The 25264-nt window shown below is 32.6% G+C and overlaps 1 protein-coding gene and 1 non-coding gene across 2 annotated transcripts; one reads left to right on the forward strand and one right to left on the reverse strand.

Annotated features, from left to right (window-relative positions):
* The first annotated feature begins 1880 nt into the window (after positions 1–1880).
* On the forward strand, positions 1881–23652 carry LOC18612935 (Small GTP-binding protein). The gene is made up of 21 exons (XM_018128462.2): positions 1881–2491; positions 5077–5163; positions 5987–6043; positions 6258–6323; positions 7871–7933; positions 8165–8209; positions 8305–8405; positions 11994–12090; positions 12200–12271; positions 13368–13522; positions 13625–13682; positions 14942–15022; positions 15161–15247; positions 16359–16430; positions 16554–16688; positions 16823–16896; positions 17464–17551; positions 18156–18233; positions 19336–19411; positions 20942–20982; positions 23408–23652. The coding sequence occupies exons 1-21, from the start codon at positions 2075–2077 to the stop codon at positions 23501–23503; spliced, it is 2046 nt and encodes a 681-aa protein (XP_017983951.2). The 5' UTR covers positions 1881–2074; the 3' UTR covers positions 23504–23652.
* Positions 10802–10893, reverse strand: LOC148764666 (small nucleolar RNA snoR8a). Its single transcript, XR_016024351.1, has one exon. It is a non-coding gene; the product is annotated as a small nucleolar RNA snoR8a (small nucleolar RNA).
* Positions 23653–25264: the final 1612 nt, after the last annotated feature.

Below are 25264 nucleotides of genomic sequence, written 5' to 3' on the forward strand. Positions count from 1 at the left end.
CTAAATATGTGGTGGTCGGATTCCAAGGTATGTTCAACCAAAACTCCATGACTCCCAAACTTGGAAATGCATGATCGCTTATTGTGCAGTTATAGAACAAAACATGAGATAGCAGATTGGACAGGGCAAGTTGTTTTTTTTGGCATGATTATTGGATGGGTGAGGAGCCTTTGGTAAATTTTCGTGCCTCATTTTCCTCTTCAATTTGTTATTTCTTTTCAAATAATACTTGGGATGTTGACAAATTAAAAGCTGTATTGCCTGAGGAGATTGTGATTGAAATTTTAAAAATTCCTATTGACACATCTAATGTGGATATGGCATATTGGGTTCCCACCTCGTATGGTAACCTCTCTACAAAGAGTGCTTGGGAATTAATCTGACAACGACAATTAGTTAATCCTACTTTCAGTTATATCTGGCATAAAAGTTTCCCACTAACTACTTCTTTTTTTTTTTATGGAGATTATTGAATGATTGGATCCCTGTGGAGTTGAAATTGAAAACGAAAGGATTCCAACTTACTTCTCGTTGCAAATGTTGTAACTCGGAGGAATCACTTATGCATGTCATGTGGGATAGCCCGATAGCTAAGCAAGTTTGGAATTATTTTATGAAATTCTTCTAAATCTATGTTATTAATCCTAGCAATATTAATCAGATTATATGTGCATGGGTGTACTCTGGTGATTATTCTAAGCATGGCCACATCAACACTTTAATGCCTTTATTTATTTTATGGTTCTTGTGGGTGGAACGTAATGATGCAAAGCATAGGAACCTTGGCATGTATTCTAATAGAGTAGTGTGGTGAACTTTGAAACTTATACACCAGCTTTTCCTTGGGAAGCAGTTACAGAAATGGTAGTGGTGAGGAGATACTCAGATAGCTCAAGAGTGGGGACCAAAATTTCATAAGGACACACCTTCGCCTCCAAAAATTTTTTCTTGGCATAAACCATTAACAGGTGAGTTTGAGTTGAATGTTGATGGTGGCTTTAAAAATTGTTAGAATGCTACAAGTGGCAGAATTGTACATGATCATAGAGGCACAATGGTATTCGGTTTCTTTGAAAATTTTGGAGCTAAAAATTCTTTACATGCAGAATTATTAGCCTTATACAAAGGACTTATTTTATGCCGAGAGTATAATATTATGAGACTTTGGATTGAGATGGATGCTTTGGGGGTGATTCGAATGCTTCAGGAGGGGTATCGAGGTTCGCATGATATTAGGTACTTATTAACTTCTATTTGACAACTATTATCTCAGTTCTCCTTTCGCATATCACATATATACAGGGAAGGTAACCAGACAGTTGATTTGTTAGCCAATATTGGTCATGAACATCAAAATATTCAAGTTGTCACTGTGGCACAAGGTAAATTATGAGGAATTCTACGATTGGACCAAAGTAGTTTGCCACATGTTAGATTTAAAAAAATGTAAAAGAGCAGTACTTCTAGTTTACTATTTTTCTAATCTCAAATTAGACTCTTGTAAAAGAGGTGGCTTTTATGTTTATGATAAATGTAAAATAAAACTGCATTTAGGTCCTTTTATTTTTCTACTTAATGCTCATGTAAAATCGAAGGTCAAGTCTATGTTCCCCTCATTCTTATTTGTTTATTATTTTATTAATAAAATTTTAACAGAGTAGTTGAGTTTTGCGAAAACTTTCAGCATAAAAAAAAAACATATGAATAAGAGTTTAGATGGAACATTGTAATTTTTAGTCATAATTACAATTAAATAATTTTTAATGTAGATGGCATGTCTATTACATGGAGTAGAATAACCAAAAGACAAACCAAAAAATTTTAAATTATATTATATCATATAATAATATTGCTAGGGTGAGCTTGACCTTCCCGCGGCCAAAGCTGTTGGATACAAGGAACTAGAGTGGTCGCTGCTGGGCTATTTATCGGGGGGCTATGCCCAAGATTACTCCGATTTTTGTGGCTGTCATGCAGTTGCGCGAAGCACCTTACTTCACACAAATTGAATTAATTTTAGAGAAAATAGAAGATTCCACAGAAGCACAAAGCAAAGCCTTGGCAAAAGTAAAAAATGGCTAAGGTGCTGTGCTCTGGGCTAACAGCCTTGTTATCCGTTAACACTTGGCAAGGCCAGCAGCAGCATTGGAGGAGGTCTCAGTTGTCCGCGCTTCGTATCTCACCAACTCATCGCCTTTCTAAACATTCCCGGTTTCTAGTGGTCTCCCAGGGCGTTGAGACGCAGACGGATGTAAAGGAAGAGCTTTATGACTCACAGTTGGGTGCCAAAGTTGGGCAAGACCGTCTCTTGAAGGTCCCTGTTTCCAACATCAGAAATTTCTGCATCATAGCACATATTGATCATGGGAAATCCACTTTGGCAGACAAGTTGCTTCAGATTACCGGCACTGTCCAGAAGCGAGAAATGAAAGAGCAGTTTCTTGATAACATGGACTTGGAGAGGGAAAGAGGCATTACCATCAAACTTCAGGTTGGTTTCTGAATGTGAATATTTGTTACCTAAAGCGAGTTGTATAAAGCGTTTTGTTGGATTTTCATACCCTTGTGGCCTTGTCGATATATTACCATGTCTATGATAAACAGTAATACTAACTTGTTTCTCTGTCGTGCTTGTTAATACTTTTCTGGGTGAGAGTGTCTAGAATTCAAGTTCTGAACTGCTATTCAGTTTTCAGTGTAGCTTTCCTATCTGCTCATTTCAACCTACTTCTTGCTGACTGAAGTCTTTTTGAAGGGCACAAACTTATTCATTTCTCCATTTCTATCTCCATCCTGTTTTTGGGCCTACTTAGTAACTACTCCTTACTTATATTTGTCAAATGGCCTTATCCATTGGCTTTTATTGTTTCATGGGTGTTTTTCAATCCCATGTTAACCTTTCTGATTGAAACACGTTGTCTATATGCGTGTTGACTGTGACAGTTTGATTGTATTGTTACACTTGTTATCCTTAATGTTTGTATAAATTAAATTTATGGATTTGGAAGTGATATTATCATATAATTGGATGTTCTCTTTGCAAAAAAAATGGGAAGTGGGGTTTCCTTATTCTAATAATGCTTCCTGCTGTGTTCAAATTTCTTATTACAACTGGTTGACTTCGGAAAAATCTATATGAGAAATGTAATAGGAGACTTGGCTAATTACAAGACAATAGTAATAAAATCTAAAGCACCTATTACATCCATGCACTACTGCCTATTAAATCAAAAACACAATGTAAATTATCAAGCATCTAGGAGCTTTCCTAAGGCTAACTCTTCTCCATGGAAGCACTCTTTCATCACATTCCCTTCACAATACTCGAATATCTAAGTTAAGGAGTAACTCTATTACTTTCTTCCTATTGGTACAAGAAAGTACACTATTTTAGGCCAATAGTTCCTCTACAATTGAACCTGCTGCAACCCAAGCTATGTCCAGCATAGCATAAGCTAAAGACCTATACTGTCTTGCTCTAGAGCAACTTAAGAGAATAAAATGAACAAATTCTTCGAATACGTCACACAAAAAGCGCTATTCAGAATAAGTTGTCCTCTTTTTTGGAGGTTTTCAATGGTCAAAGTCCTTCCCCAAGCAAAAATGCTACCTTCTTGGGGTATTTTTCCTCCAAACTAGTTTCCAAGGTAAGCTTTCCTTGTGTGCACTTGAAATTTTCTTCACTACTTACTACATATTTTCTGCTTTAAAAAATTCTTTTTTACCAAGTCTCTACGGGTTGTCCTCTTTATTCAAATCACCCATCTTCTTGTACAGCAAGTCAAAGAAGCTGGAAATTGTCTTTATCTGTCAATCTTGAACATTCCCTAATAAATTCATGTCTCAAGTTCCCTCCCATTAGGCCTGGATAAACAAGAGCACATCAAAGCCTTTTTATCCCTTGCCAACAGAGTTGACTTTGGAAGCTGAGATTTCTAGTGCTCAACAACACACTGAATGTCATGCCCCAAGGAAATAGAATTTCTATTTCTCACATCAAAAGCAACATGAGTGTGAAGAATCTTTTACTAATCCCCTTCCAAGTTCAACTTCTTACATTGTATGAATTTTTACCCTCCAACAGCATCCTCCCATTTTCCATCTTACTGTTCTTTGCGCTAATGATACGAATTATCAGTTCCTCAAACCCCTTTTTTCCAGTATATAAGTAATAACAACAAACTAAACCTTTTCTCCCAGGTCAATTACCGAAACATCCCTGGATGCATCCTAAAATCATATTTATATGGTCATCTCCTTTATCATAGTTGCAAAAAACCGTCAAGCCTATTTATTCTTCATTAGGTTTGCTTCCTTTCCTACAGCCATGTTCAAACAAGACAGATTAATCTCTCTCTCTCACTTTATAATTTACTTACCCATCTAAATGGCTGATCTTTAAACCTTTCAAAGGAAACTCCATTAACCTTGCCTACCAATCTGACCAATTTTGCTTAAAACCTCTGACACCTACTTTGAAAGGCTTCAATACCCATGTCCAGGTAGAAGAATTGCGATGGCTCTTCTTGAAAATCTGAAGAGGCCTATCCTTGTACACATTTGTGCTGTTCTAGAATCCCATAATTTCTTATCAAAGGCAATATGTACTGGGATGAGGTGGGGTACCTTAATTTTATACTATGACTTCAACTGATAGGAGTGTTGGTGATTTATCTCTCATCTGTGTCCTCTTTATATTCCTTAATGTGCTACAATATTACGATCCAATTCAAAAGCTTCTATGATCCAATATAGAAGCTACTATTCATATCAATCTCACAGAAAATGAAGATATATATATATATAATTTTCATGTGTTTATTTATTTATCAATCTTATAACAATGTTTGAATATCCACTTTTGCATTTTGAATTTTGGATAATATATCTGTCTAAGCTAATGTTGGTGACAAAAGTCAGATTAAGCGTTCTTAATTATGTATGCTTGCTGACATGGGATCTGTTATGAGGTTATCTCTTGCTTTTATGCGGTCTTTTGCTTAAAATTTTTTATTTTCTTTTAAATCCTTCCTTATATTTGATGTTCCAGCTGATTATACTTCAATCCATTTGCAGGCAGCTCGAATGCGTTATATGTATGGAAATGAACCATATTGCTTGAATCTGATTGATACTCCAGGGCATGTAGACTTCTCTTATGAGGTATTTCATCTCAATTTGATGTAGCAGATAATGTACACAAAATTTTTTTGTGCCTGAACATTGCAATATGTAAGTGCCTTTACTCTTTTCTGATTCAAAGTAAGGTTCAGAAGGCTTTTTTTAGCTGTAAATTACTGCATTCGCATGATCAAACCACTTCAGGTGATGAGCTACACCGTGCAAGGTAGAATAAGGTTGTTATCTCATTGAACTACGAATTTTATCAAGTATAGGCACTTGTCATGGCCTATAAATAGTTAGTGACAAGTCAAGAATATGTGGTGGATGATGAAGTTATTATTGTTGGGAATGATATATAGAAACATGTAGACTTCTCTTATGAGGTATCTCATTTCAATTTTGATGTAGCTGATAACAGATACAAAATTCCTGAAAATGGGGACATATAAGTGTCTTTATTCTTTTCTGATTGAAAGTCAGGTTCGAACGCTTTTTCAGCCGTAAAATAAGCTATCCTTACCGCATTTGCATGATAAAACCATTTTAGGTGATGATCTATACCATGCAAGGTAGAATAAGGTTGTTATCTTGTTGAACTAAGAATTCGATCAAGTATAGAAACTTGTCATGGTCTATATATAGTTAGTTAGAAGTCAAGAATATGTGGTTGATGATGAAGTTATTATTGTTGGGAATGATATATGAAACATGTTTTCTTTTCTTTGTGGGGACAAACATGTGATAACTTAAGAGTGACTCCCATACATGTGCATAGATTCACTGGTGGGATGATTGAATTTATTTAAATCCCTGAATTTGATCTTTTTTTATTTCTTTTCTCTTTGACACCCATTTTATCTAGGTTTCTCGGTCGCTTGCTGCATGTGAGGGTGCCCTACTTGTTGTAGATGCCTCTCAGGTTACTCTATCCTTGCAATTGCTTTGATTTGATTATTTAAGCTCTTTAATGTTGTCACTGTGTAGTTCTTTTATTTGAACTTTTATTTTGAGGATGGTAAAGTGAAATTTAAATCCAGTTATATCCAATTTCAAATGTGCAAATTAATATATATATGCTACCATAGCACTGTTGCTAGTACTAGTGTTATTGGACAAGGTGTATTATGTTGTAGGGTGTGGAAGCACAAACTCTGGCTAATGTCTATTTGGCCTTGGAGAACAACCTCGAAATTATCCCTGTAAGTTTGTTGTCATCTTTTGCTCTGTTGTTCAACTTAGTTAATTGACAGTATGAAGTCAGCTGTGGGTTACTATTAATGGAACTAACAAAAATGATTATTTAACCATGCATGTGTTATGGCTATTGTTACTATTTTCTTTCATAAAGTGCAAAGTTGATCCCTACACCCACTTTGATTCTTGGAAGATGTTGAATATGATGTGTGATGACACAGAAGGGAAACTAGATGACTGAACCTGAGGTAGGCTTGTTTGGAGGAATTGTGATAAGGTAATTAGAGAATGACAATCTGAGCAATCTGGATTTGTTTTTGTCTATACATTAGACAAGTGATGTAAACAAAAGGAAAAAGCAAGCTATTAGCCTCACAATAATACATCTAAGAAACGCTAAAATACTAAAGGGCCCTTGTACTTTCCCAATTTTGTCAAAAAGCCCTTATTCTTTTATTGTACCAAATTTAGCCCTTAAAATACCATTTTTGTTTAATGAAGCCCTTATTTTAGATGGACCCATTAAAGCTTGTTATCTTTGCCACGTCAGTGTCTAAGTGACCATTATCTTTACCATATCAGCACCCACCTGGAAAAATACGAAAATTCATGTTTAGTTGGTGCTTACATGGCATGCCACATTAGCGTTTATAGAGCCCTTATAGTACTTTAAGGGCCTAATTGGGTACAATATAGAAGGATAGGAGCTTATTTGGGAATTTGAGAAAGTACAAGGGCTTTTTGTGTGTTGTAGCCTTTATGAAATCAGTCTGAATTTTCTTTCTAGGTTTCATGACATGAGATGGCTGCAAAATTCTGATAATGGTTTATTGTGTTGCAAAGAAAGCAATTCAAAGCTAATCAAAATAAACTTATTTGGATCACCTAACATAAACTAAATTAAATGAAAAAAGAACAACAATTAATCACTTAGAATGGCCTTACTAATTGGACAATGAACTTGAAAAGGAGACAGAAAATTTTAATATCACTACAGTGCTGCAAAGGTAAGCAACATTTTCCATGAAAAAAATATGCTACAGTGCTGTGAGCAGCAACTAAGCAGAAAAATCAGGATGGCTCCTCTTCAGCCCTGAATCAAATAAGTCTACCAAATCAGTGCTTGGGGCTTATGATTCTGTTCTGTTTTATTCCATTTTGTTTCTATAATGGACGTTATGCCCGACTTCCGTCAGTATGGTTATGAATTTATGTTTCCTCTCTTTCTAGTATCTTTCTCAAGTAATGTAGAAATTCTTCAAACTCTTCCCATCATTGCCTGTTCCATCTTATTTTCATAATCTTATATTCATATTCTCTTCGTTCTATGTTTGTCTTCTTTCTAGTGAATATGATATCTATGCTGAGAACTAGAAATGTGTCTCTCTGTTATTTATATGAAGCCTGTTCTGAATATGATTACCTGTGTATTCGATATTTTCTCCTCAATTGGAGTTTAGTTCCATTTTGCCTTTGTTATAGTAGTGTAGATTAGTGATGTTATTTATTGGATGATTCATTAAGATGATTCGTTATCGTTTTTTTTCTACAGGTTCTAAACAAGATAGATCTTCCAGGTGCTGAACCAGATCGTGTTATCAAGGAGATTGAGGAGGTTGGTCTGTTAAGACATTAATGCATCTATGCGGTGTGTGCCAGTAGGTGCTCATGTCTGTGTAAATGGATTGAAGTATTCACATTGCATCTCCTCAAAGTTTCTCTGTGAATACGCTGCTTGTCTACAGTTTTAATTTTGTAAACTGATACTGCTACTGGTTTTACTAATCATAAGAAACTGATTACCAGTGTGATTGTTTTGAACTACTGCTATGGCACTTCTTTGCAGGTTATCGGGTTAGATTGTAGCAATGCAATATGCTGCTCTGCAAAGGTTAGTTCTGGATTGTTTTTGTTTCTTTACACATAGGGCATACTTTCTGTATGTGATGGAATTTGGTAATTCTAAAAACAGGTTTTTTTCTTCAGGAGGGAATTGGTATAACTGAAATTCTTAATGGAATTGTTGAAAGGATTCCTCCTCCTCATGATGCTGCTAGGAGTCCTCTAAGAGCTTTAATATTTGATAGGTATACATCTGACTTGTTTTATTAATTGCACATATTGATGATATCAACTGTCATATTTCAGTATGCTCTAATGATCATTTGCTGATCATGTCTTGCAATGCGTTTCTTTAGTGTATAATATAATTTTCCTCTTGTACTGTTTTTATGTTCTTGAATTCTAATGCTAGAGTCTATGTAAATTCATATCATAAGTGTCAATAGCAAACTGTAATGTCCTATATTCTTTTCAACTAGTTTGTCAGTCATTTGATGCATGGAAATTTTTATTATTTCTTCTGATAGCTACAATTTTGTGTTTTTTCATTCATATCAAAGAACCAATTCAATAATTTTGTATTGTCGGTCATGTGAAGGCTGCTACTATACTGATCAAAGTGTAGACATTTTTGTTAATATACTATGGTCTTAGAAAAGCAAATGTATTGTCTTCGTCTATAATCATACAATCAAATATGCAAAGGTTAAATTTGCATCTAAGCATTTGGCTCATTGGTTGGTATATGATCTCCCTCTATAAATAAAGTAGGGTTCAAATCCCCCTTCCCCCAAAAATACAAAAAATGCAAAAGTTAAATTTTCAGTACTTAAAAATGAAATTTAAATACGTGTACGCTCAGCAAATTTTTAAAGATTTACTTTGTTTCTTTTTACTTATTCAATCATGTTCTTTGTTTTTATTCTTTTTCTTGTTCTTTCTAGATCGTTTCTTTTCGTTTTTCTGGGGTTTTGTTGTTTTTTATTTTCAACTTTCATTTCTTTTATCCTAAACATTTGGTTCTTCTTCCATTTTGTTTTCACTTTTTCATGTTTTCTTTTTCTCTTTATTCTTTATTTCTTTTCTTTCTTGTCCTCCCATTTCATGTTATTTTTTCCTCTTCATTTATTCTTTATTAGCCACTTTCTCTTATTGCTTATTGTTATTCTTTTTTTTTCTTTGTTTTCCCTCTCACCTTCAAAATTTAAGATTTCATCTTTAAAAAATAATTTATTTAGTTTTGTAACTATTTGTTGCAATAGAAAGGAGGAGTGAAATTATAATAAATCCTGTAAAACATTATGACTAGACCATCCATAGGGTGGCTGCCACCTGGCTTCCAAGCCCAGACTGCTTTGTTTTGGGCTTGGGCAAAGAATTTTAAGCTTGAGATGCATCTGAAGTTATTATTTTATTAAATAAATTATGCATTTGTATTTAAATTTAGTTGAAAACGTATTTAAATATTTAAATATTAATATAAAGTATTTTTTTATTATGTATTTATAAATGGTCAAAATACTTGAGAAGTCCTTGTATTCATGCACTTTGTTCAGTTTAGTCCCTGTACTCAAAATCATAATATTTTAGTCTCTTAATTTTGAGAATTGCTTCAATTTAGTCACTCTCTCTAACGGTATCCAATTTTGCCGTTAAAAGGATGACATCAGCCGTGACATCAGTGTTGAAGTGGTACATTTTGATAACATGACACCTACATGATGACGTGGCATGCCACGTGGCATCGATGTGATGACATGACAATGCCACGTGGCACTACTATGATGACATGGCATTGACATGCTAATATGTCGGTGCCATGTGGCAGATCAAAAATTTTTCAAAAAAAAGTGACATCATAGGGACTAAATTGAACAAAAATATATAGTATAGGGACTAAATTGAACAAAATTGAGATGTTGAGGGACTAAATTGGAAAAAATATTTGAAAAATGCAAATCTTTAAGTAGATGATAGATATACTTATTAATAATCCAAATATTTAAGTGTAAAAGATTTATGGTGTTAAAAAAAATGTATAATTATTTGATTCTAAAATATGTACATTAATTTATCGTTTTTGCAAAAATCAAGTTTAAATTCTCCTTTTATAAAAAAAATTTGAAAAAAATTTCATACATAAAGTCAAATTTAGATGAATAACTTACATTATATTGGAATAAAATAATATAAAACAACTAAATTCTTTTTTCTTCTATTTATAATAGTATAAAAGTTTCAAATATGTTTTACTTAATTTTTAACTGGAGTTGAATTCAAATTAACAAAATAAGTTGATTTAGTTACAACCTTCACAATTTACAAATAACTGTTCTTTTTGAATTATTCAACTCTTATCTAATTTATCTTTTATTTAAATTTACTCAAAATTTCTTATAAAACGATTTTATTTAACTTCAAATGCTACAATCAAATTTTGCTAAATTTAAATTTAAATTATTAATTTGGATCTACAAAAAATTTGTAAATACAATATAAAATATACAAATATTTACAATAATCAGTAACTCTATCAACTATAAATACAGTCTTTAATCCATAAAATTTCAACTTAAAAAATATAACCTGAAATATTAAACAGAATAAAAACTTAAAAAAAATAAATAATTGAAGAGGTGGAGTAACTCAGACTCTATGTTGTAATAAGAGGTTTGTAATGTCCAAATTAAGCAAGTCAGAACGAAGAATTATTTTTATAATCATCGTTAACTCTGTATCTGCCTTTTTCATTATTTTAAAAGAAAAACTACATCAATTTATTTTTCTAATTTGAATTCAGCTCAAGTTAAAACTAAGTCAAATAAATTTCAAACTTTTGTACTATTATAAATAAAAAAAAATTATTTAGTCTTTTTATATCATTTTATCCCAACACAATCTAAGTTATTCATCTAAATTTGACTTTAGGCATGAAATTTTCTTTGAAATTGTTTTATAAAAGGAGAATTCAAATTTAATTTTTGTAACAATGTATATATTCTAGAATCAAATAATCAAGTAAGAAAAAATTTATATATATTTTTTAACACCATAAATTTTTTACACTTAAATATTTGGCTTATTAATCATCTACTTAAAGATTTGCATTTGTCAAAATTTTTTTTCAATTTAATCCTTTAACATCTCAATTTTGTTCAATTTAGTCCTTGTATCATATATTTTTTTAATTTAATCCCTAGGACGTGGCACAAAAATTTTTTTTTGAAAATTTTTGATTTGCCACGTGGTATTGACATGTCAGCATGTCAGTGCCACATTAGCATTGCCAAGTCATCATAGTGGTGCCATGTGGCATTGCCATGTCATCACGTTGGTGCCACGTGGCATGCCACGTTATCAAAATGTGCCACATCAGCGTTGATGTTAGTGTTGATGTTATCCTTTTAATAGCAAAATTGGATGCCGTTAGAGGGAAGGATTAAATTGAAGCAATTCCCAAAATTAAGGAACTAAAATGTTATGATTTTGAGTACAGGGATTAAATTGAACAAAATGCATGGGTGCACGGACTTCCCAGGTATTTTGACCATTTATAAATTTAATCTTTTAAATAAGAACTAATTCTCTCTCTGTGCTTCTTCTTTCCCTCTCCACACTGCATTACGTGCCTCTTTCAACATTGACCATGTAAAGCTCCTAATGTAATAATTGATTACTAAATTGAGAATTGTGTTATTCTTGGTGTGCCATAACTCATTTCTTAGTAATAGTTATGAATGTTGCTCCCATCATTGTACAAAGTTTTCTTATGCAGTTTGTGTAGTGTTTTTCATTGCCTTGAGTTACTTACATTGCTTTTAATGTCTCCACAGCTACTATGATCCTTACCGGGGTGTTATTGTCTATTTTCGAGTCATAGATGGGACTATAAAGAAAGGTGACAGAATTTATTTTATGGCCAGTAAGAAGGTAAAGTGAAATCATTTATCTTATTCGTTTTTTTTCCCTTCCATATAGAGTGCAGCAGCTTCTTACATCCTTTGTATAAAATTCTTATAATTTATGTCTTGCAAGGCAGGGTTATTTTGCTGATGAAGTTGGAGTTCTGTCTCCCAATCAGATGCAGGTAGAGGAATTGTATGCGGGTGAGGTAATTTGATTTTTACCAATGATTTGTTTTCCTGCTATCAGTTATCCTCAATTGGTACTATTTTGTTTGCTGCTTGCATTCTCTCTCTCTCTCTCTCTCTCTCTCTCTCTCGCTCTCTTTCTCTTGCTGTATAGGTAGAGGAACTCTATGCATTCTCCAAAGGTTTAGTAATATATTATTTTATTTTCTTTGTGAACCTTGACTTCAAATATTCACTTTGGGATCATTGATGTGTCTTAGTCTTTTGATTATAGGAGTTGAGTGAAAGTGAAGTATTCATGGAAGAATCCTTGCTTGAAAATTTATGTTCTATTTATTTATCTGCTTTGTGTTATTAGTTTTATTTACATTATTATTTGTTATTTGATAGTTTCATAGTCAATTAGAGTATGGGTTTAAGAAGTTCACTTATATTTTTTCTTGATCTCTTTAGATGCTAGCTTTTATGTAATTTAGCCAAACCACAAGATAGTTTTATGTAATTTTCCCTTTTCTTTGTCATATTTTCTTTTCTAAATCCCCATTGGTTAACAAGCATTTGAGAACATTTTGGATTTATCATAGGAACACTGTTGAGAATTATTTTGTCTGCATTTATTAATACTTATAAATAATAGGGAAGTAATAATGTTGGTTTTCACAGTCAATAAACTTATTTCCCAAGTTTTTGATTGTAGTTGTAAAGGCGTAAGGTCTGACTTCAATTAAGGCCATAACAGACCCTAGCACAACTAGTGTGGGATATAATACCATTTACCACACCCTCTTAGCAGCAGGCTCTATAGAACATCTACAAAGCATGTGTTCATCATATGTGGACTACGAAAATGGGTAAAATAATAGAAATGGAAATGTAAACTAGGGTCCTCATACCAATTTAAAGCATCATACCTAAGACGTAGTGCAATTTCTGTAGAAGTGCCACTTGAATATTAGACCACTACAAGTAGCTGATGCAAGTGATGCATGATATGACACATTGTGACTTAACCAGAACAATTTCAACACTTTATGTTCTATATCTTAATGTGAACTCTTTATTTTTTTAGTTCTTTTTCTTTTTGCTTGCAGCCTTTATGATATTTTATAACTTCAGGTAGGGTACCTTTCGGCATCTATAAGGTCTGTTGCAGATGCTAGAGTGGGTGACACTATCACTCACTATGGTAGAAGGGCAGAAAGCTCGCTACCGGGTTATGAAGAAGCCACTCCAATGGTGTTTTGTGGCCTTTTTCCTGTTGATGCAGACCAGTATTGATTCAATTGTCCTTTCTCCTCTTGAATTTCAAAAATGCCATTGCAGGTACCTGTGTATCTCTAGCATCATTCATTTTTTATATGTATTGTTGGCAGGTTTCCAGAGTTGCGTGATGCGTTGGAAAAACTGCAACTGAATGATGCTGCATTGAAGGTAACTATATAACTAAATATACTATCAAGTAAATATTTTTTATTTTTTAATGCTTAACCATTTATGGTTTTCTGTAAAAATGCAGTAGGTTATCAAAATCTTGTTACATTGAAAATAAATAAATATATAAACTAAGGTTGCCGCCATAGCTATCTAGAATTTGTTTTTCTGGCACTGTACCACTGTCTTCATTGCATGGCCAGTGAGTTTTAGGTTTCCACTTAAATCATGTTATATTCTTGATATCGCACTACTATGACTTTTAAAGTAAGAGGCTGAATCTATTGAGCTCAGCGCCTCATGCTAATATCACCTTATATAGTAATATTCTTGGATTCTCCATCATATGTGAACTTAGAAAAGAGTTATAAAGTAGCATTGAAAATTTTTACTGAATTCAGTGTAGTAGCACATTTTCTTTAAATAGTCATAATTGTATCGTTGATAGAAATCTAGCTACAGGTAGAAACATGTAACAGATTGAATATTAGCATAAGTATCAGTTCTGATAGAAATCTTAGATATCTTTTTTATTTCAAAAGTTGAGACATTTAAATATGTGTTTGACTACTGAAAAAACTTTTTCATTTGTTAAAATTCCTAAGGTTTGCACTAAAATTGGAGAGCCTCCTGACTAATTGATAATACTTGAAACGTCTAGAAAATGTACCTTATAGTATGCAAATGACACTCCATGGCTTTCAGTATCACAGCTCTCTTATCATAGGCTTATGAATTGGATTGGTAATAAACTTGAAGATTCTAGGATAAGGAGACTGAGAAGTTACAGTCCCGGCTGAGATTTTTAATGCATCTTCAAATTTTTGGTGGGCCTGACTTAAGTTTTGAATACTAGAGTTTGTTTAAACTACTAAAATTAATTTTTTCCTTTTGTTTTCTCTTGAAAAGAAAATAAAAAAGAAAAACTAATGGCACAGCTGTGAAAGAAAAAAGGAATGACTTTATATGGTTTTCCCCAAATTTTTGAATTCTGAGTTATGCTCACTCATGATTTAATCTCAAGGATGTTTTTTTTGATACATTTGTTGGTAATTCTCAACGTGTAACCTGCATGGACTATGCCAAATGTTCATCTGTTTTTCTTTTCTGAAATGGATTCAGCTTGCAAAGCACATCAACCTCACTGGAAATATTATGTTATGGTGTGAACTTAAGATATTTGATCATATCGATAGTTTTTCTGATGTATTACTGAGTGCAATTTTTCTGTTTGTTATGGTTTTGGTCTTAATATATAGTTTGAGCCCGAGACATCAAGTGCTATGGGTTTTGGCTTTAGATGTGGGTTCTTGGGTCTTCTCCACATGGAAATTGTTCAGGCACGAGCTTTATGCCCCTGCAGTTTTCTTTTTTTATGTATTTATTAATGTTTCTTAACTATTGCTTATTATTACTTGTTCAAATTCTGGAGAGCTTTTGAAATTCAGTGTTGGCTCTAACTTGTTATTGTTTTACAGGAAAGACTGGAAAGGGAGTACAATCTGAGCCTAATAACCACTGCTCCTAGTGTTGTGTATAGAGTGAACTGTATAAATGGTGATACTGTAATTTCTTCTCAACCCTACCCGCACTTCTTATTTAAATTATATTTCAAGAATGTTGCCAGGAAGCTGGTGCTTTATTATAGCTGGTTATGTCTTTTTTTCAAGAAGAAACACTGAAGATTTGATAAAATTAATTGCAACAAATTTGCATTGTCGTGCTGGTTTTTCTTTGTAGTCCATGCATTGGCCATGATCTTTTGCATTTGAGGGGAAGAAATGTTAATGATTTCTCTGCATGAAAAAGAAAAGATCATATCTGAAAAAGTATTGAGAAGAAACTGAACATCTTATACTTTCCAAAGATGCAAAATCTCATTCTTCTTTCTCAAATCTCATAAGGATTTTTCAACCTCTCTCTCTCTCTTTCTGCCCCCCTCTCCCTGACAAAAAATAAAATAAAACAAAAAACTTGCGAGTATTTGACGTCGGACTTTGCCCATGTGCAACTTGTGAATAAGAAGACGGATTTAAATTGTTAATGAAAAGGTTCTTTTGTTATACGGACAATATGGACATTTTTCTAGGATGTCTTTCGGAAATTATTACTTCAGATGATGTAATATACTATAGAATCACTTAAGAAATTCCATTACATGTTCTTTACGTGGAAAAAATAGTCTTCATTTGATTTTCATAGGGAATAAAATTTTCCATGTTGTTCTTGGCTCAATCATAAAACTGTACTAGAATGCTAATTAAAGGAGGATTCTTAGGATTCATCCTGATCTAGTTTGAATTTGAATGCTATCCTTCTAAACATAATCATAAAATTCTGATCTGACCATAAAAGGAAAAATAAAGAAAAGTAAAATAAATACTGGTATTCTCTTGGGCAAGTATATAGTGTGTGGAAGCGTGTCAGCTTTATTTGACCAATGGCATCATTTTTGCGGTGGTAGCAAGTATATTGAATATTGCTGTGTTACTATCGGGCTTTGAGATTATTCTGTGATGCTAAAGTATTTATACTTAATGTTCTGCTAGTGAAAAGCTTGTTACTATATTTCTGATTTATAAGTTGATATTTGGCTGTTGCTGTACAAGAAACTTGTTTGAATGTAGGATCTTTCATGTAATACTTATTGCCATTCAAATATGAATATTATTGAAGGTTGAATGCTCAAATCCATCTTTGCTTCCTGAACCTGGTCAAAGAAGGTCAATTGAGGAACCATTTGTGAAGGTTATTTCTTGTATCTTAAGATATTTGTTACTTGATTAAGTGTTGAATTTTCGCATTTAAGAGAGCTTTTTTCGAAACTTGTAAATTTGTATGCTACTCTTTACGATGAAGTAACATGTACAGATTGAGATGCTTACACCAAAGGACTATATTGGTTCGCTGATGGAATTGGCTCAAGACAGAAGAGGAGAATTCAAAGAGATGAAATTTATCACTGAGAACAGAGCATCCATCATCTATGAGTTACCCCTTGCAGAGGTAATATTTTCCCTTGTTGATATCATCCTGCTTTTTCCTCACCTAAAGATCACTTTGTCGATAGCTTTGACCATTTTTATGTAGAAGTTCCATTTATTCTTTTTGCTGGGTCTCTGTCTATGTTCATTCCACAGATGGTAGGTGATTTCTTTGACCAGTTAAAGTCCAGAAGTAAGGGGTATGCTAGCATGGAATATACTTTTCTTGGGTGAGTGCATGTAACAATATCTGTTATATTCTTATTTCTGGGTGGTGAAATGATTTCCTCATTTCAGTTGTGGTACCTACTTTTAAAGTTGAACTAGTGTGTTTGGATTCTATATCACTAATATTTTATCTTGAATGACAACCAAAAATATAAGATGTAATATGGGAGAATTTAGGAATTGAGCTACTAATTTGCCATGCTTTCTATTTTATCATTTTGTAGTAAATAATGATTTTTACATTTACCCCATAACTACTTTTGTTTCACAGAGACTTGACATTTACTTTTCAGATATACATCTCATGGTGCCCACTTATTTGGACTTTATTTCTTTCTTAGGTTTACATTGTTGTGTTGTATCTCATCATTTCTCCACAGTATTTTTGGGTTTTTCATTTTAAAAGGAAAATGTACCTCATGTTGAATTGGGCAGATGTATATGTGTTCATGTTGAAAAATTATTGATTTCTTAAATAAATTTAAACTTTTCATTTCGGGAAATCACGTGCTTCAAATTTGCAATTTACACCACAATCACGGTGGGGTTAATCTTTTACTTGACTACAGGTATAAGGAAAGTGAATTGATAAAGCTTGACATTCAGATTAATGGTGATCATGTGGAACCATTGTCTGCTATCGTGCACAAGGATAAGGTGAGGGTCATCTTTTCATTATATTTTAAATATTAGGAGAGAGAACCTTTTCGTTATCACAAGGTGCTACGTGAACAAAGGTCGAAATAGAAGGTGTAGGTGAATTTTCCCTATATATTTTCAGCCTATTGTTAAGATGGTTAATCTGAGTCCATATCTATATTAGATGAGATTGGAAGTTAAGTAATAATGAGCATTTCGTGAACATCATAAATAAATAAGTGTATTATTCAGCTAAGCTTAATGTGTCAATGTTGGTCTACTTTTCTATTGGTCTTTGTCTAAGGCTGTTATTCAAATCTTACAAGCTAAAAGCAATATTGCCAGCTATGGTCCACATTATGTTCTTGAATTTACTTATCAAAATAATTAATATATGCTTTAGTATGTTGTTACTGTTTGAGACTACTTTGTAACTGTAAAGAGGTGTTTGCTTTCATTCTTAATTTCTATAAGCTTTTCACAGATGTGATATTACAATAGTGTAACTCCCTTCTCTTTGTTAAACCATGTTTAACTTTGAGACAGATTTAGGCGGCTTACTTTGAATTTTATATTCTGTATGTTAAAAAGCAGTTTAATCAATATCTGGTAACTTTTGTAGGCATATGCTGTTGGGAGGGCTTTGACTCAAAAGCTGAAGGAGCTTATACCTCGACAAATGTTTAAAGTACCAATTCAAGTAAGATGTACATGCTTGAAATATTGTTGAATATATTAAGATATGATGTTTTATTTTCCTTTTAACCAATTCTTGTGAAGTATCTGGTTTATATTATCATATAAAAGCTGCATAATGCACAGAAGTTGCTTTATGCTTGCCATTTAACCTGCAAATTGTTTCAACTGGATGAAAGAATGTGTTGTTCAATATTTGACCTTGTCTAAAAGTTATAACTGTTTAATGTATTTATACTACCATAATAGTTTTGCTGTCATTATTAAAGTTCTACTATTATGCTGGTGAGTTTTTCAGAGTTGCAATATAAAAAGTGTAAATCACATTAAACTTTTCATTTGACCACTAAGGAGGGTTGAGTCATTTATCTATTAGAAACAAAAATTTGGAATAATTTAATTTTACCTACTCAACTCTTTCTTTATATGAAATTCTCATGAATGTTTTTCACTATTGTCTTCTGCTTGTGTAATATTCCAAATTGTGGAAAAGTTAGGACATAACCACTTTCAGCTATTTTCAGTCCTTGGCCACTGCCAACCCCCTCCCCCTTCCAAAATAAATAAATAAATACATAAAAATAAAAAATAAAAAGGCTATCTTTATTAGTTTTGGTGAAGTATGGAAGGCAAGCGCACACACTCAGAGACTTTTTTAAGATTTTCCTGTGGAGAGGAAATCATTGATAACCACTAAGGAATTTGTAACAGAGCTGGCTTCTCCACCAGTTTTGATGAACATCATTTGTCATGCACTAATAATATCAGAGCTAAACAGCTTCAGACTCAGGACAAGGTTGCTCTAGAGGCTTATATTGTATACTGTATATTGATCCATATACATATCTTTTAAGTGCTTGTATTGTCCAGAATCTACTATTTATCCTCAGGCATTGAAGTAAAAAGTGGCAGATTACTACATTTAAAAACAATAAAAGGAAATAAGAAAAGCAAAAACATTGCCAATCAGTGGAAAAGTTTTTCATTTTGGATAAAGTTCTTTTTTTTTTCTTTCCTTTTTCACCAATCATTGAGTGCATACTTCCTCAATTAGTTTAGTCACATGCTAATGCGATTCCAATTTGTGTACTATTTACTCAATTCAGGCATGCATAGGTTCAAAAGTAATTGCTAGTGAATCTTTGTCAGCAATTAGAAAGGATGTATTGGCCAAATGCTACGGTAAGTATATTTTAAGATATATTTTTCTATGTGAACATTTTCCTCTTTGCTGATAGGATATTTGGTGAATACTCTTTCTGAAATATATTCATAAGCTATGTTGCTTGGACTTAGACGTGGGGATGTGTGGGATTATTTGGCTTGTCAAGTGTGTTATTTTGAAGCCATGTGGATAAGACTAAAAGAGCCCATAAGGAAATGGGTTGTAGTTATATATATTAATAAAGTAGGATGTATCTATTGAATTATATAAATTTAATTTATTTCTTTGATTAAAAATTGATTATAAGTGATAATTTATGATAAAGATGTTGAAAGAAGAAGGAGATTATTTAGATAATAGTGGCTTTGCTTTCCCCTTTGTAGACCAACAACAAAATTAGATGCACGTTAAATTACTGAGTCAACAACTCATGTAAGACTAAAGAAAGCGAGAGAGGTGACAAATCATAAGTATATGCCAAGCATAGGAAAGCATATAGGAAATCATGTGGAGTTTGAGTTGGCCAAGTTCAGACTTAACATTTTCCTATAGAATTATATATCATAGCCAAGTTATCATAGGAAAGCATATAGTTTCTAACTTCTGTTATCTCAACCTTATGGAAGTAGGATGGATGTTGTAAAGAAATTCTTGAGATGTTATAATTCTCATATATAAAAGATTTTATGCTCATGATTGCTCTTTAGGAGTGTTGTTCATTATTATGTTAGTATTCAAAAACTGCTAGTTTAGTTGCATGATAATTTCCCAAGCTGAAGTCACAGATCCAAGCATCTTCAAGTCATTTACTTTTTTTTTTTTTTGGCCTGAAAGTCAGTACTTAAACTTGAATGATCAGTTTTCCACTTCTGAAGATGCTTCGAAAATGTATTCAAATTGAAGATTGCTACTTAATGTCTAATTCTCATATTGCAACCTATGGTATGATTAGCATTTGTTAGATCAGATAGATAAATTTTTAAGTAAGAAAATTGTGTTTGGTTGTTTGATGTTTCCATTAAATTTAGTAGATTTATTCTTTTACAGGTGACTTCTCCCTGCTATGATAGTATTAGACCAGCTATTCTTACTCTTTTCATTTAACTGAAAGTTATAAGTCTCTGAAATGGAATTTATGATATCTAATTAGATCATTCAACTTTTATATAATTTTTAAACACTGCATAATGATCTCTTGTGGAATTTCAATTGCCTCCATTCTTGTAAGATTTTTAATCTTGAATGATTACACATCTGAATTATTGAATTTTTTTCACTTCAAATTTTACATTTCTTTTTTTGTCCATTATGGTTCTTATATCTCTTCTTTCCAGCATATTACATACTTGTTTCCTCTATTATTTAACAACTGTATAACCTCATGCCTCATGTAGTATGAATAAAAATCTTAATGAAGATGACTTTTCTGTAGTTAGGCTTCAGATTTTTGTAATTTCTTACTGAGTTGTGATGATTGATTAATGTCTATTTATTTCGTGATGACAAGGCTTTTTTTTTTTTTAAAAAAAAAAAACTTCTCTTTGTAGGTGGAGATATCTCAAGAAAAAAGAAACTCCTTAAGAAACAGGTGCTTTTATTTACTTTTCAAAATATGCTTGGAACACAATATGTTTTCTTATCCTTTCCTGTCTCTCAAACCAAAAATATTTTGTCGACTAACAACTTTTTCATTATTTTTGCTTGTTCTATTTAATTCCTGCCATCTTTTGATTGTTCTACATCGTAACAATACCACTATACTGAACTAAGAAGATTTTTGTGAACTATCACTCTATAATCGTTAACTATAAGGCCTTGACAGACATTTTCATCCATAAATGAGAAGCTAGAGAAGTTAGGGAGGTTATCACAATCATATTATGTAATAAAAAAATTCAGTTATCTCTTCTGAACTGATATACATGATAATCTTTGACATTTCTATCTAGCTATTAATTACTTTACTAAGAGTAGTAAAATCACACATTTGTACCTTGGCAATAGAATGAAGTTAAACCTAGTGAAGACTGTCCAAGTTTCAACATTTCACATTTTTCTGGGGCCCTTTTGAACACGTTAAACCGAGTGATAATTTATAGTTCAACAATAAGTCAGAATTGAGGTGGATTTGGATACTCATCTGTTAAAGTAAGCTTCAAACAATCAAATTTCATTCTCATTGATGGTTACTTTGGTGTGGATCTGGTTAAGAGAATAAGTAATCACTCATCCTTATAGTTTTAACTATTAGGTGAAGGTCCAGAAATATTTTTATCCATTAACAAGCCCTCTCATGACAAACCCACTGAATTGAATGTGTTCACAACTCTAATAACTTGTCATGAACCACTTCACCTAATACCTTAAGTTAGTGGGTGAGAGTTCAAGAATAGTTTTTATTTGTTAAGAAAGGTGTTACATATACTTGGCTTTTCTTTTTAGGTCCAAAGTGGCAGTGAATGCTTGAGATTATAGCAATGAAGTGCAGAGTTTAGAAAGAAATAACCAAATACAAAGGAGAGATTCCATAGCTATTCATGATTGTTTTTACTTGTCCTACATCCCATATTTTGTCATATTCCTGAAAAGGGAAAAAAAAAAAACTCTTTGATTAAATTTATCAAAGCAACAAGTTCTGTTTTGATAGGCACAACCCAAGCTTTATGCAATTGAGCTTTTCACCAAGCTACAAAATTTAGGGTATTCACATCCAAAATGTATGAACAATGAACAAAGATATATGTTCATAGCTCAAAATCGTCTTACAAAAGTACAACTCATAGACACAAAAGAAACCGGCTACTTGAACTTTTTCTACTCTACAAAATCTCATGTTTATATTTTTCTTTTAAAAATAGCTCCATTTTATACTAGAGAGTTGACAAAAAGCCTTTGACACACTCTTCATTTTTCTTTTCTGTAGTTAGAGCTTTTTATAATATTTAAAAACCACTTTGTCTTTTTATGGAAACATAAGCGCATGATTAAAGAAGAAAACCTGTAATTGTGTAATCATAAAGCTGTGGCTTGTTACAAAATATGCTTAAATGAGGGTGATTATGAGATTGTGCCTCTAATCCTCCTATACTTCAAGTTTCTCATTTAAAGATTACTCGCTTAATTTCCCAGTTACATTCATAGCTGTTTGTGCCTCTCTATGCTTTTGTGCCTCTATGAGATTGTGCCTCTAATCCTCCTATACTTAAAGTTTCTCATTTAAAAAGTACTCGCTTAATTTCCCAGTTCATTTATAGCTTTTTGTGGCTCTCTACGCTTTCTTTATTTGATTATGGTTGACATATACCCTAAAGATTACACGGAGATATTTTTATTTTAATCTTCACTTGAACAACCTTGGAAAACTTTTCATTCTCATGTACATTCCACAGTGTATTCTATTATTTGCGTACATGTTCTGCATTTTAAAATTTTTTATTCTTTTCCAAGTATGAGCTAGCAAGAGTTCTAAGCGCTATTAACTCCTTACAGAAGCTTCAGGTAACAACACTTTGTTGAATTAAAGACTCATTTAAAAATATAGTTTTAATATAGGCAAACATTCAGAAACACTTTGAACCAGATTAGTACCTGGAATGTTGGTCTAAACTCTAAAGATTAAGCTATACTATGCTTGCTTGCATGATTATACTTCATTTGAGGAACCTTACTAGAAAAGCCATTTTTCTTGGAATGTTGGCATATGCACTCAACATTATGCTTCAATGTGCTTGTGTGATCATCCTTCATTTGAACAACCTTCCTTGAAAGCTTTTTGTCTGCATGCATGTTCAACAATAGCATGCATACCCAAGTATGAGCTTGCCAAAAGAGTTCTTAGTTTTATAAACTCCTCGTTAAAGCTTCAGGTAACACTTTGTCAAAGTAAAGAATCAAATGAAGATGCATTATGAATGTGAAAACATTCTAAAACACGAATTTCTCCACATGCTAAGCTTCAGTTAGTCCTCTATTAATATCCCTTATTATTATTTTTTTAAATCGTCTGTTAACAGGCTGAAGGGAAGAAAAGAATGAAGGCAATAGGTAAAGTAGATGTACCTCAAGAAGCCTTTATGGCTGTGTTGAAACTTGAGAAGGAAGTTTTATGATCATGTTACAATTGTATATTGTAAACATTCTCGTATAATTTCTGATAAACCATATAAGGTTTTCAGTTTGTTGTGCCAAAGTTCCCAGGGATTCTTTACTTACTATCTTGCTCTGCTATGGTCTTTATAATCAACTTTGCTTGTGGTTATTGCTTTCTTGTGCGTGTTTTACATAATTCTGAGAATATTTGCCAATCAGAAATGCCTTGCTTACACTGCTAAATTTCCCATCTGCTCTCACCTAAATTAACTTTGTAAAGCTTGTCTGATTTGTTTCATCAAGCGTTGCAAGAGTATATAGAATTCACATTTTACTAAGGATTGTTAGTAGGGCAGACTATTAGTCGGTCAAAACATAATAAATCGACCATTCGATTCAGTTTGTTATCGATTAAAAGGTTCAGTTAAGTTCGTTTAATTGATCAGTTTACAAGAGTTAAAAAATAGTAATTAAGCTGATTAAATCGATTTATTAATGACATATAATTATATAAAAATATATACTATTAGTATGTTTTTGATTAACCTCTATATGCCCCACATTCCTTCAAATCCTGACCTTGCCAACCACTTACACTCCTTTACCTTATGCCCCAAAAGACCTACTAATCAAGTTGTTCGCCCAAATCTCGACGACTCTTGCCTCCTTTGCGTGACCAAGGGTCCATCACCACTAGTCCACCACCGTGACAATCGACAGCATTCAAAAACCACCAGGCCGCACCAATGTTAGCGGCGACATCTAGGGTGGTTGGGAGGTCAAATTTGGTTGTTGGCTGGACTAGTCATTCATCTGCAAGAAAAGGAGGCAGAAAAAAAATATGAGAGATGCAATGAAAATTGGAAAATGAAAGGGAGAGGCCAAAGCTTGACTGGCTTCCAAAATGGGCTCTTTATTTTCCTTTTTGTTGCTCTAATTTTTTTGAGGTTCAGATAAGGGCTATAAATATACGGTAATTTGAATTTCCAATTTTTTTTGTATTTCAATATTTTATGCTTTGGATTTTAGTGTTGTTTTGATTATTTAAGAACCGTAATTTTTATCAACAAGATTTTTCTTCTTTTGTTATTTATATCACTTTTTGTTTGCTTATTTACTAAAATTATTTTATTATATTGTTATAGTTAAACCAATCAAATCAATCGAATCAAAGATTATATTAAGTGATTAAAGTTTATATGGTTTTAATTGAGTAATTTGGTCAGTTCAATTACTTATTAAAAATATATATATTTTAATTTTTTCACCAAATTGAGCGACTGCCTTCATCTAATTGTTAGTTGTGCGAGATTATTAGATAATTTAGTTTATTATCTGTGCATGAATATCAATATATTATTGAGATAGAGAAATTGACTTAATTAGATTTTGTTTAGATGATAATTTTGCTTTTTGTTTTGTAAGAACTAAATTATATAAGAATAGTTAGAAATAAAAAATGTAGTCTAAAATAGTAAAAAAATATTAAAAAGTAAATAATGAAAGTATGAATAATACAAAGCTCAAGACATTAGAAATGTCTTTGAACGGAATCCCTTCTTTAATTACAATTCACAAGCCGTAAGGCATGCCATTAGTCATTTGATGAACTGTGTTGACAGTTAAAGGTTTAGGCATGTCACATTCTATTTTGTGGTGGGATATAACCGGTGCATGAACCCAGACAGATGTAGCTCACTAAGTTCAAGCAAACCTTCTTATATTCATTCATCATAACTTGTCCCATTAACCATAATCATCATAAATAAAGCATACAATAT

Source organism: Theobroma cacao, chromosome 1 (assembly GCF_053813885.1).
Source record: "Theobroma cacao isolate CCN51 chromosome 1, ASM5381388v1, whole genome shotgun sequence".
Taxonomy (NCBI): Eukaryota; Viridiplantae; Streptophyta; class Magnoliopsida; order Malvales; family Malvaceae; genus Theobroma; species Theobroma cacao.

Bases quoted from the DNA above. Each gene is read 5' to 3' on its own strand.
- LOC18612935 (XM_018128462.2), top strand. From the start codon at position 2,075: ATGGCTAAGGTGCTGTGCTCTGGGCTAACAGCCTTGTTATCCGTTAAC. The intron at 2,492-5,076 runs GTTGGTTTCTGA...ATCCATTTGCAG, and splicing joins GCATTACCATCAAACTTCAG to GCAGCTCGAATGCGTTATAT. The intron at 6,044-6,257 runs GTTACTCTATCC...ATTATGTTGTAG, and splicing joins TTGTTGTAGATGCCTCTCAG to GGTGTGGAAGCACAAACTCT.